The following is a 12,770-nucleotide window of genomic DNA, read 5'->3' on the forward strand; positions in this document are numbered from 1 at the left end:
TAAATTCGATTTTTTAAAAATATTTATTGGATGCATTTCATAGCATAGTAAAAAATATTGTTTTGTTTTTTTTTCAAAATTGACGTTTTTTTCGTTTATAGCGCAAAAAATAAAAATCACACAGGTGATGAAATACCACCAAAAAAAAGCTCTATTTGTGGGGGGGGGGGGGGGGGAAGGCATCATTTTTATTTGGGTACAGCGCCACACGAACGCACAATTGTCACTTAAATTAATGCAGTGCCGTATCGTAAAAAAAGGCCTGGTCATGAAAGGGGGGTAAATCTTCCGGGGGCTGAAGAGGTTTGGCTTGCCTGCAAATGACACAAAATTGTCCCAAAATATCATTTTACCTTGGTTACAGGCATACTTTAATGGAACTTTTTTCTTTTTGACCCACAAATACACCACTGGGCGATTGGTTCATTCACAGCTGCCCCTTAAAGCGTAACTCCACTTTTGTTGAGAAAAAAAACATTCCCCGCTGGGTGATCTCTGTACATTGCAAGGATTATAAAACTTTGTTGCAGATTTCTACCTTTTGTTATTCTGAAGAAATCATTGTTTGTTCCTCTGTGCTGAGTGGGTCTAATGGGAGTGGTTTCATAATCATCTATCAGCTGTGGCAGCTGCAGAGCACTAATGAGGAAATCTGGTGGGCCTGCATCCCTTTAGACGTGTTCCTATTGGGAGGATCTCACCAGAAATGACATTTTTGTTGCAGGGGATGCCAGAAATCTGACTTGTATCTTAGTGCAGACTTCTGGGAAAATTGGTGAGCCAATCACACAAGCAGGAAATGATGTTTCTGGGGGTGTGGTCAGTATACATTCTGTGTAGAGAACACCTCCAGGTAGCCATATTGCATTGCATTTTCAGAAAATTACAACAGCTGCAGATTGAAAAGGAAAGTTCATTTTTAATAACATTCAATCACAATATGATTTGTGTCGCAATTGTATACGCTATATATTTTTTTTCTTTATTGCTGATTTTTTTCACCACGAAAGTGGAGTTACCCTTTGGATGAAACATTATCTGATGAGGGTTCAGCAGAAGGAAATAGTCACAGGTAAATAAACAGAACACACAACAACTTCACTACATGAGATTTATTTTACTATCATGTAAATAGAATCGCAAAGATACATTCTAACACACTACAATGTACAGAGACCTTCCTTGCGGTGGCGCCGCCACCTCGCCCGTCTGTCCGTCTTGAGGTACCGTATTGCTGCATAAATGATAAATTAGAGTGTGATGGGGGGGGGGGGTCGGATGATAACACTTCTGGTGATACTCAGAGGTAAGGAAACGCTTTCCATTAAAGCTACTTGTTTGGCAAAGCGCACACACATGACATACAATCCGGTATCTTCTCCCGACATGTCCACAAAATAACTCAATACAAGGAAAAGATTGACACCAAGGTACAAGAGACAGGTCTGAACTTCACCAACAAAACTGGAGGAAAAAAAAAAAAAAAAGAAGGCGAACCAACTAGAATTTGGATGCACGGAGCCGATTCCATAAACATGAACCCGGTACAGATTAACAGCTGAAGGAACGAATATGACCAAGCAGCCATTGTCAATGCAAGGGCTGGTTTGGTTCATGAAGGACCATATAGGGTTGTCTTATTTGGAGCTCCGTTCCTCTTCCTCCAGGAATAAAGGTGTAGTGTCTTCATTCAAAGCAGTTTACATATTGCCTGCAAATAACACAAAATTGTCCCAAAATATCATTTTACCTTGGATATGAAAATAAAACAAGACCTCCAGGTAGGAGTCTGCAATAAGCACACCTGACTCCTACCTGTGACCAGCAGAGGGCAGATGTGCTGGTAGAAGATTCAGAGGTCAAGTCAACATAAAATCGAATGGGGGGATAAATCCTGGGCTTCTCTGAGCAGGTAGTGGTTAAATTGATGAGAAAGCAATAGGTAATAATACCGGCATGTAGTTTGGATTAATTCGATGCAAATTTAAATGTTATGTCATGCAGTCCTGGTGTAACACATACGTTCTCCCTGATTGGTGCTGGTGACAGGACACGTTAGGTTGGGCACAGCACTAGAGAGAAAACAACAGATTATTTTCAGGTGGAGGAAATGGCAAGAAGTATATGTACGCAATGAAGTGCTAAAGCCAGAGGGTCAGCCTCAACAGCCAGGCATATGACATTTTCAGAAGCAGGTCATTTAAATATGAATAATGGAAGGTGTAGGGGCCCCTCCTGCCCACCCCTTGTCCCGGCCCTGGGTAGAGGAATCAGCTGTTATATTTACCTTATTCCTTACCAGCAGGCTCCCACCATCTGCAGGGGCAGACTGGCAACTTGTGGCCCATAGGGCAAGTACAAACCAGAGGCCCATGGTGCAGCGACTTGACCCCCCCCCCCTCCCTCCCACTCTTCCTGTCCTCCACCTGACCCCCATTACAGGCTGAAGCCCTGCTCCAGGTACTCTCTACTCACTGGCTGAATCTGGTTGGGGGGGAGCTGGGACCTGGCCAGCAGGGGGCGGTTGGGGGGGAGCTGGGACAGCTCGGTTGGGGCTGGCCAGGGGAGGAGAGTCTCCAGTGGGGAATGGAACCGGTCTCTGCTCAGACACAGTTTACACCATCCATGCTGGGGAGCTCTGCACACTGTCCTTGTCTTCAACCTGCACTCAGTAGGTCAGCGGCAGGGACTTTTTACTTCTCTTCACCAGGAATCCATTTGGCATGTCTGTGGCAGAAGCAGTGCAGCCTTTTTACGGTGCATCAGAGCAGCCTAGGGGGCAATTGCCTCCCTGCCCCCTGGCCCAGTCCTCCCCTGGCCATCTGTGCCACTGGTCCCCAGAAGTCTCTTCCCTGAGGTGCTCTGGCCAACGGTTGTATCAAGTACAATGCAGGACCAATATTTCTGCATTGTATGTGAGAATGCCGAGGGCCTACCAACAATCCGGGATATAGCAATAGAGAAAAGAGCACTGGCAGAGCAAGGATTAAAAGAGATGTCTGAGGCTTCTTTTATTCATACTTACCTAGGTGGATGCAGCATCGGTCTGATTCTGCATCTGTCCCAAGGTGCCTCTAATACTGAGAACCGAGCGATCTAATACTGAGAACCGAGCGATCTAACACTGCTTCTCACAGCTCCCCGAGCAGTGAGCTGCTGACTGTCTTAAGCGCTGGGCTGTGGAGGGGGCGGGAGCGGCCGGCTCAGGCTCTTAGTAGCTCACTGAGAGGCTGAGCCGGGTGTCGGTCCAGTCATGTGGGAGGATCCCAACTCCATGGTCGTGATGATGCCCGAGCCTGGACCGACTCTGTGACGTCAGTAGAGAGCGCACTTCAGCATCTTGTTATGTCACACCTGAGAGGTGGATGGATTATCTCGGCAAAGGAGAAGTGCTCACTAACACAGATTTGTGAACAATATTTGAGAAAAATAGGCCTTTTGTACATAGAAAAAGTCTTAGAGCTTTGAGTTCAGCTCATGAAAAATGGGGGCAAAAACAAAAGTGTTGTGTTTATAATTTTGTTCAGTATACACAGTATCTCACAAAAGTGAGTACACCCCTCAAATTTTGGTAAATATTTTATTCTTACTTTTCATGTAACAACACTGAAGAAATGACACTTTTGCTGCAATGTAAAGTAGTGAGTGTACAGCTTGTATAAAAGTGTAAATTTGCTGTTCCCTCAAAATAACTCAACACACAGCCATTAATGTCTAAACCGCTGGCAACAAAAGTGAGTACACCCCTAAGTGAAAATGTCCAAATTGGGCCCAATTAGCCATTTTCCCTCCCCGTTGTCATGTGACTCATTAGTGTTACAAGGTCTCAGATGTGAATGGGGAGCAGGTGTGTTAAATTTGGTGTTATCGCTCCCACTCTCTCATACTGGTCACTGGAGGTTCAACATGGCACCTCATGGCAAAGAACTCGCCGAGGATCTGAAAAAAAGTATTTTTGCTCTACATAAAGGTGGCCTAAGCTATTAGAAGATTGCCAAAGCCCTGAAGCTGAGCTGCAGCACGGTGGCCAAGACCAAACAGCGGTTTAACAGGACAGGTTCCACTCAAAGCAGGCCCTGCTATGGTCGACCAAGGAGGTTGAGTGCACGTGCTCAGCATCATATCCAGAGGTTGTCTTTGGGAAATAGATGTATGAGTGCTGCTAGCATTGCTGCAGAGGTTGAAAGGGTGGGGGGTCGGCCTGTCAGTGCTCAGACCATACGCCGCACACTGCATCAAATTGGTCTGCATGGCTGTTGTCCCAGAAGTAAGCCTCTTCTAAAGATGATGCACAAGAAAGCTCGCAAACAGTTTGCTGGAGACAAGCAGACTAAGGACATGGATTACTGGAACCATGTCCTGTGGTCTGATGAGACCAAGATAAACTTATTTGGTTCAGATGGTGTCAAGCGCGTGTGGCAGCAACCAGGTGAGGAGTACAAAGACAAGTGTGTCTTGCCTACAGTCAAGCATGGTGGTGGGAGTGTCATGGTCTGGGGCTGCATGAGTGCTGCCGGCACTGGGGATCTACAGTTCATTGAGGTAACCATGACTGCCAACATGTACTGTGACATACTGAAGCAGAGCATGATCCCCTCCCTTTGGAGACTGGGCCGCAGGGCAGTATTCCAACATGATAACGACCCCAAACACACCTCCAAGACAACCACTGCCTTGCTAAAGAAGCTGAGGGTAAAGGTGATGGACTGGCCAAGCATGTCTCCAGACCTAAACCCTATTAAGCATCTGTGGGGCATACTCAAACAGAAGGTGGAGGAGTGCAAGGTCTCTAACATCCACCAGCTCTGTGATGTCATCATGGAGGAGTGGAAGAGGACTCCAGTGGCTCTGGTGAACTCCATGCCCAAGAGGGTTAAGGCAGTGCTGGAAAATAATGGTGGCCACACAAAATATTGACGCTTTGGGCCCAATTTGAACATTTTAATTTAGGGGTGTACTCACTTTTGCTGCCAGCGGTTTAGACATTAATAGCTGTGTGTTGAGTTATTTTGAGGGGACAGTAAATTTACACTGTTATACAAGCTGTACACTCACTACTTTACATTGTAGCAAAGTGTCATTTCTTCAGTGTTGTCACATGAAAAGATAGAATAAAATATTTACAAAAATGTGAGGGGTGTACTCACTTTTGTGAGATACTGTATATATATATATATATATATATATATGCATGTGTTTGAGCTTTGGGGTCCACACCCTAATGCAATAGGCTGCGAACACCAATGCCTACTATTTTTAATTCGCTATGGTCCAGTCACATGATCCTGCAGCTCCGGCAACCCCATATTGTGGAGCACTCAACAACGGCTGGGAATTTCGGAAACAGTGACATTACCCATAGGCTTCTATGGAACAGCAGTTGTTGATGCTCCCTCCTCTCCCCTGCAGGGGCTGCTCCCTGACAGAGGGGGGCCAGAATTGCGGGATCACTTAGCCCTTTATTCTACTTTAATAAGCATTTCAATTGGTTATAAAGCATACATTTTTTTTTACTTTAGTGCATTTCTTGCAATAAACTATAACTAAAAAAGGAAAAAGTTTTTTTCTTTTGGATAAGATAGAGAGGTATTAGAACCCCTGTCAGTTTTTATTGCGGTCTGTGCCCCCCCCCCCCCTATTAGGGAGATTCCCCCTCTCTATTTGTCCTGTTTGCAATTATCATTGAAAGTGAAAGTAAATCCCAAATTTTGAGTTTTCCCCAGAAAAGTAATAAGGTAGAAATCTTCCAATGGGGACACTAGTTCTGGTGACCTGGGGGGGGGGGGGGGGGGCAAGGAATTCTCTTAATTTGCACGGATTTCCTCTAAGTTCCTGTTTTGACCATGGAACAGGAAGTGCAGGTAAATCTTCCCAATAAGAAACAGATGGCAAAAAAAAAAAAAAAACTGACGGGGTCTCTAACTCTCCATCCCAAAATGAAAAAGAAAGTTTTGCCTTTAGATACAGTTCAGGGTAAAAAATGTTTAGACATCAGTCTGCACCCCCCCCCCTTACCTGAGTCCTTATTCTATCTAGCGCTGTACCTGTCTGCAGCTTTTCTCTCCCCTCACTTCCAGGTCTCACAGGCTTTGCTGGGGCAGCAGGAGCCATTGGCTCACACTACTGTCAATCAAAGCCAGTGACAAGGGAGGGGAGGGCAGGACACAGACAGCGAGGCTTGGAATGGAGCTTCTTTCTATGGGGACACTCGCTGGAGAGGAAGAATCAGAAGTGCTGGCGGGGGGCCCGAGAAGAAGACGTTTGGGCCACTCTGCCCAATTCCATTGCACAGAGCAGGTAAGTAAAAAGCCGATGTTTCCATTGGCTGTCGGATGCTGCCGCCGCCATTGCCAGTAAGGGAACCCGGCAGTGAAGCCTTGTGGCTACACGGCCAGGTCCCTACTGCGCATGCGCGAAGAGCGCTTTGCTCTTTTACTGGACTAGAAACAGAGGGAGGAGGAGGGGCCAAACTTCTGATGTACCTCGCCGCGGCAAGGTCCGATGAAAGTGGGGACAGGGTACCTGTCAAAAACAGGTACCCGCTCCCCCCTCCCCCGCGAAAGGTGCCACATGTGGAACCGAAGGAGGGGAGGAGACAGATAAGCGGAAGTTCCACTTTTGAGTGGAACTCCACTTTAACCGGTTGCTGACCGCCGCAAGTACATACAGTCAGGTCCATAAATATTGGGACATCAACACAATTCTAATCTTTTTGGCTCTATACACCACCACAATGGATTTGAAATGAAACAAACAAGATGTGCTTTACCTGCAGACTTTCAGCTTTAATTTGAGGGTATTTACATCCAAATCAGGTGAACGGTGTAGGAATTACAACAGTTTGTATATGTGCCTCCCACTTTTTAAGGGACCAAAAGTAATGGGACAGATTAACAATCATAAATCAAACTTTCACTTTTTAATACTTGGTTGCAAATCTTTGGCAGTCAATTACAGCCTGAAGTCTGGAACGCATAGACATCACCAGACGCTGGGTTTCATCCCTGGTGATGCTCTGCCAGGCCTCTACTGCAACTGTCTTCAGTTCCTGCTTGTTCTTGGGGCATTTTCCCTTCAGTTTTGTCTTCAGCAAGTGAAATTCATGCTCAATCGGATTCAGGTCAGGTGATTGACTTGACCATTGCATAACATTCCACTTCTTTCCCTTAGAAAACTCTTTGGTTGCATTCGCAGTATGCTTCGGGTCATTGTCCATCTGCACTGTGAAGCGCCGTCCAATGAGTTCTGAAGCATTTGGCTGAATATGAGCAGATAATATTGCCCGAAACAGTTCAGAATTCATCCTGCTGCTTTTGTCAACAGTCACATCATCAATAAATACAAGAGAACCAGTTCCATTGGCAGCCATACATGCCCACGCCATGACACTACCACCACCATGCTTCACTGATGAGGTGGTATGCTTTGGATCATGAGCAGTTCCTTTCCTTCGCCATACTCTTCTCTTTCCATCACTCTGGTACAAGTTGATCTTGGTCTCCTCTGTCCATAGGATGTTGTTCCAGAACTGTGAAGGCTTTTTTAGATGTTGTTTGGCAAACTCTAATCTGGCCTTCCTGTTTTTGAGGCTCACCAATGGTTTACATCTTGTGGTGAACCCTCTGTATTCACTCTGGTGAAGTCTTTTCTTGATTGTTGACTTTGACACACATACACCTACCTCCTGGAGAGTGTTCCTGATCCGACACACATACACCTACCTCCTGGAGAGTGATCTTCATCTTGCCAACTGTTGTGAAGGGTGTTTTCTTCACGAGGGAAAAAATTCTTCGGTCATCCACCACAGTTGTTTTCCATGGTCTTCCGGGTCTTTTGGTGTTGCTGAGCTCACCGGTGCGTTCTTTCTTTTTAAGGATGTTCCAAACAGTTGATTTGGCCACACCTAATGTTTTTGCTATCTCTCTGATGGGTTTGTTTTGTTTTTTTTCAGCCTAATGATGGGTTGCTTCACTGATAGTGACAGCTCTTTGGATCTCATATTGAGAGTTGACAGCAACAGATTCCAAATGCAAATAGCACACTTGAAATGAACTCTGGACCTTTTATCTGCTCCTTGTAAATGGGATAATGCGGGAATGACACACACCTGGCCATGGAACAGCTGAGCAGCCAATTGTCCCATTACTTTTGGTCCCTTAAAAAGTGGGAGGCACATATACTAACTGTTGTAATTCCTACACCTTTCACCTGATTTGGATATAAATACCCTCAAATTAAAACTGAAATCTGCAGTTAAAGCACATCTTGTTTGTTTCATTTCAAATCCATTGTGGTGGTGTATAGAGCCAAAAAGATTAGAATTGTGTTGATGTCCCAATATTTATGGACCTGACTGTATACTGCGGCAGTCAGCCCCGGCCAGGCAAAGTGACGTACTGGTACGTCACTAGCCTGGGAGCCAATAGCGGGTGGGCGCGCGCCGCCGGAAGCACGCTCCCGCCTCGGCTCGTTCACGGACACCTCCGTGCGTGTGACCGGCGGACCCGATGTCCACCGGTCACTCGCGATCGTCCGCTGTAAAGGGAGAAAGGCAGGCGGCTAATGTAAACAAAGCCGCATGTCATTCTTCCCTGTGTAAAAGCACTGATCTAACGGTCCTGCTATGTAGGACCATTGATCTGTGCTGTTACACACACAGCCACATCCCTGCACAGTAAGAAGCACGCCCCTAGGGACACACATAGTCACTGCATCTCTAATAAAGTTAACCCCTTCCCTGCCAGTGTCAATATTATAGTAACAGTGCATATGTATAGCACTGATTACTGTAGTAATGTCACTGGTACCCCCAAAAGTGTCAAAAATGTCAGTCAAGGGTCCGATCTGTCCGCCGCAATGTCGCAGTCCCGCAAAAAAAAAAAATCGCAGATCGCCGCCATTACTAGCTAAAAAAAAAAAAACAACAAAAATGACAAAAATCTTTCCCTTAGTTAGTAAACGCAATAACTTTTGTGCAAACCAATCAAAATACGTTATTGTGATTTTTTTTTACCAAACATATGTAGCAGAAAACAAATTGGCCAAAAATGTAAAAACATTTTGATTTTTACATTTTTTTTTTTTGGGGGGGGGGGGAGATTTCATATAAAAAAATGTGAAAAATATTGTTATTTTTGCAAAATTTACGCTCTTTTTTTGTTTATAGCGCATGATCAAAAAATTGCACAGGTGATCAAATACCACCAAAAGAAAGCTCTGTTTGTGAAAAAAAAAGGACGTCAAATTCGTTTAGGTACAGCGTTGCATGACCGCGCAATTGTCCATTAAAGTCACGCAGTGCCGAATCGCAAAATACCCCCTTGTCAGAAAGGGGGTAAAATCTTCCGGGCTTAAGTGGTTAAGTTAACAAGTCTTTAAAATGAACCTGTATTCATTAGAAATGTGGTGCAGTGCTTGTGAAACCGAAAAACACCCAGAGGTGACTGTATGTCCCTTTAGATCAGGGGTCTCAAACTGGCGGCCCTCCAGCTGTTGCGGAATTACAAGTTCCATCATGCCTCTGCCTATGAGAGTCATGCTTGTAACCGTCATGCCTTGCAATGCCTCATGGGAATTGTAGTTCTGCAACAGCTGGAGGACCACCAGTTTGAGACCCCCTGCTTTAGATTGGAAAGGGATCAGAAAATTCCATTATATGAATCTCCACCCTAATTTATTTCATTACTGGCCATTCACTGTGATGAACGTCCTCACTGACCGATAGTAAAATGCAAAAGGGAGAAGGAAGAGTTTTAGAATCAATATTGGTATAACTGAGCTACCTGGGCATCAGGGCTCAGTAGAAGCTACCTATAGGTTGGTGCATATGTAGTGTTTTATAAATAATATATATTATCCCATTATATGGATTGGTGGTATATGCAACAGAAAGGGGAAAAAAAGCTGCATAGAAAAACTTAAAAAAAAACCTGCCTCTGACCACATTTCTTTTTTCATTAAACAATGTTTAAAAGGACAACACAGTCAGTTCCAGATTCAGATGCTTTAGTAAATACGGCTCAATATGTTTGACATGAGTGATGATATAATGGGTGACATGCACTTGACATGGGTGACATGCACAATAAGCCAAGCTATTCAGAATGAGGACTAGACAGATAATATTTACCCTTTAAAATGTAGTCCGTTAATAACATGGGAACCTTTTCACTGTCTTCTTTCATTGCATACAATACTGCAGAGAAAACACATTCTATTATTATTATTATTATACAGGATTTATATAGCACCGACAGTTTATGCAGCGCTTTACAACTTGAGGGTAGACAGTACAAATACAATACATTTTAATACAGTAGGAATCAGAGGGCCCTGCTCATTAGAGCTTGCAATCTAAGAGGGAGGGACTGTTAACATAGCATAGTACTAATCATTGAGACAAACCAGTATAAAAATCTGAAGACCAGGCAAACAGAAGACAGAGGTGGCTCTTTACTTAGGCAAATTAGGGGGTCGCATAAGGCCTCGTGGCCGCCTACTTTACCTAACGCATTACCCCAATTTTGTGGGACCGGTTACTATTAAGACCCCTAAAGGCTGGTTTGCAGCATGGCAGTGGCACCTTACCAGCGGACCACCCACACCCCCCCCCCCCTTAAGCTCAAGCCAATCCCCATTGAGCCTGAGTCTAACTCAGCCAATTGCTAATCGGCCGGCTCTGGAATTGCGCGTGCGCAGACCTGGAGCTGGCCGATTAGTAATTGGCTGAGTTTGGCTTCGGTTTGCCAGGGATTGCCTTGAGATGCGCGCAAGGTTGTTGGTGGCCACTGGTCAAGTGTGCGGTGACATCACGGTACTTGGCGCATTTCCAGCAAATTTGAAAACATCTGCAAGGAAGGGGCACAGGGGAAAGGAGGACCAAAGCCTGCAGGCCATTACAGGTTAGTGTGTGACACGGTCAGTCAGTGTCTCTATTTGGAGTAAGATAGTGGAGACCCTAAGATAAGGGGGTGATGTTGATATAAAGGTCCCCCTTATATCAGTGCCCTCACTCCCCTCTTACATCAGTGAACCCCTTTACCTTAGTGAATTCACTCTGCAGATTCTGGTGTAAAGGGGAACTCTGCAGACCCTGATGTAAGGGGGAATGTTGTGGAATCTGGTGTAAAGGGGAATTCTGGTGTAAGAGGTTCTCTGGTTACCAGAGCTACCCTAGATCTCTACATAAAATTGGGGGAGGTGTCATGGCCCTTGCTATCACAAGGGATAAAAAAAAAAAAACCCAAAGATACAGTGTAAAATTATTCTATAAACGTGGCGGAAGGGCTTCCCCCCCTCCTGCGGCCATTTCCAGGCTCTCCCATCCCACCAGGGAGCCCGGTGTCACTTCCAGGTTTGGTCTGTTGTTTACCAACTGTTTCCGGCTAATAAAGCAGCCGATTAAACTGCTCTCAGATGAGAGATCTGGGGTCTAATAGACCCCAGATCTCTACATAAAGAGGAACTGTTATGGCCCATGCTATCACAAGAGACAAAAAACCCCAAAGATACAGTGTAAAATCATTTTATACAAGTGGCAGAAGGGCTCCCCCCCCCCCCTCCCGTGGCCGTTTCCAGGCTCTCCCATCCCACCAGGGAGCTCAGTGCCACTTATAGTTTTGGTCTGTTGTTTACCAACTGTTGCCGGCTAATAAAGCAGCTGATTAAACTGATCTCATATGAGAGATCTGGGGTCTAATAGACCCTAGATCTCTACATAAAGAGGAACTGTCACGGTCCATTCTATCACATGGGATAAAAAAAACCCCAAAGATACAGTGTAAAATCATTTTATACAAGCGGCAGAAGGGCTCCCCCCCCCCCCCCCCGCCAAGGCCGTTTCCAGGCTCTCCCATCCCTCCAGGGAGCCCAGTGCCACTTCCAGTTTTCGTCTGTTGTTTACCAACTGTTGCCGGCTTATAAAGCAGCCAGTTAAACTGATCTCAGGTGACAGATGTGGGGTCTAATAGCTGCCAGATCTCTACATAAAGTAGGAGCTTTCACGGCCCATGCTATCACAAGGGATAATAAAAACCCAAAGATACAGTGCAAAATCATTTTATACAAGCGGCAGAAGGGCTCCTCCCCTCCTGTGGCCGTTTCCAGGCTCTCCTATCCTACCAAGGAGCCCAGTGCCACTTCCAGTTTTGGTCTGTTGTTTACCAACTGTTGCTGGCTTATAAAGCAGCCTATTAAACTGATCTCAGATGAGAGATCTGGGGTCTAATAGACCCCAGATCTCTACATAAAGAGGAACTGTCACGGCCCATGCTATCACAAGGGATAAAAAAACCCAAAGATACAGTGTAAAAAAAAAATGTAAATATAATAAATAATAAAATAAAGTAGAAATTTTAAGGCGCCTCTGATAACCTGAAAAGGCTTTTAAAGCATCACCAATGGAGATTTTTATCAAAGTTTGGTGCCGTTCCACAGACGGACACAATTTTAAAGTGTAACATGTTTAGTATCTATTTACTCAGCATAACATTATCTCTTTTATTTTACCAAAATAAAAAATCGGGTTTTATGTGCTTGTGTGCACTAACATTCAATAAAGTGTATTTTTGCATAAATATTGTGCTACATAAAAAAATTGTAACACCAATCATTTTATTCTCTAGGGCCTCTGCTAAAAAAAATATATAAAATGTTTGGGGATTCAAAGTAATTTTTTAGCAAATAAATTATTTTTACATGTATGAGAGAAAAATCAGAATTGGTTTTGGCAACTAGTGGTGAATAGGCCCAAAACTGAAATGTGAAAACGG

General features: G+C 44.7%; 1 protein-coding gene across 5 annotated transcripts in view; it reads right to left on the reverse strand.

Annotated features, from left to right (window-relative positions):
• Positions 1–306: 306 nt before the first annotated feature.
• FEZ1 (fasciculation and elongation protein zeta 1) overlaps positions 307–12,770 on the reverse strand; it is a 139,411-nt gene continuing 126,947 nt past the window's right edge. For 4 of the 5 annotated variants that reach the window (XM_082273334.1, XM_082273333.1, XM_082273331.1 and 1 more), the window contains 2 exons: positions 10,130–10,195; positions 1,713–2,072 (listed from right to left, as the gene is read on the reverse strand). In XM_082273334.1, the coding sequence (XP_082129460.1) occupies positions 2,056–2,072; positions 10,130–10,195 (83 nt within the window). In that variant the 3' untranslated portion in view covers positions 1,713–2,055. Of the gene's footprint in view, positions 354–1,712; positions 2,073–10,129; positions 10,196–12,770 lie in introns of those variants that run through there. The other variant, XR_014225964.1, reaches the window with a different exon arrangement.

This window comes from Pelophylax lessonae (genome assembly GCF_965119305.1).
Source record: "Pelophylax lessonae genome assembly, chromosome: 12".
NCBI classification, from domain to species: Eukaryota; Metazoa; Chordata; class Amphibia; order Anura; family Ranidae; genus Pelophylax; species Pelophylax lessonae.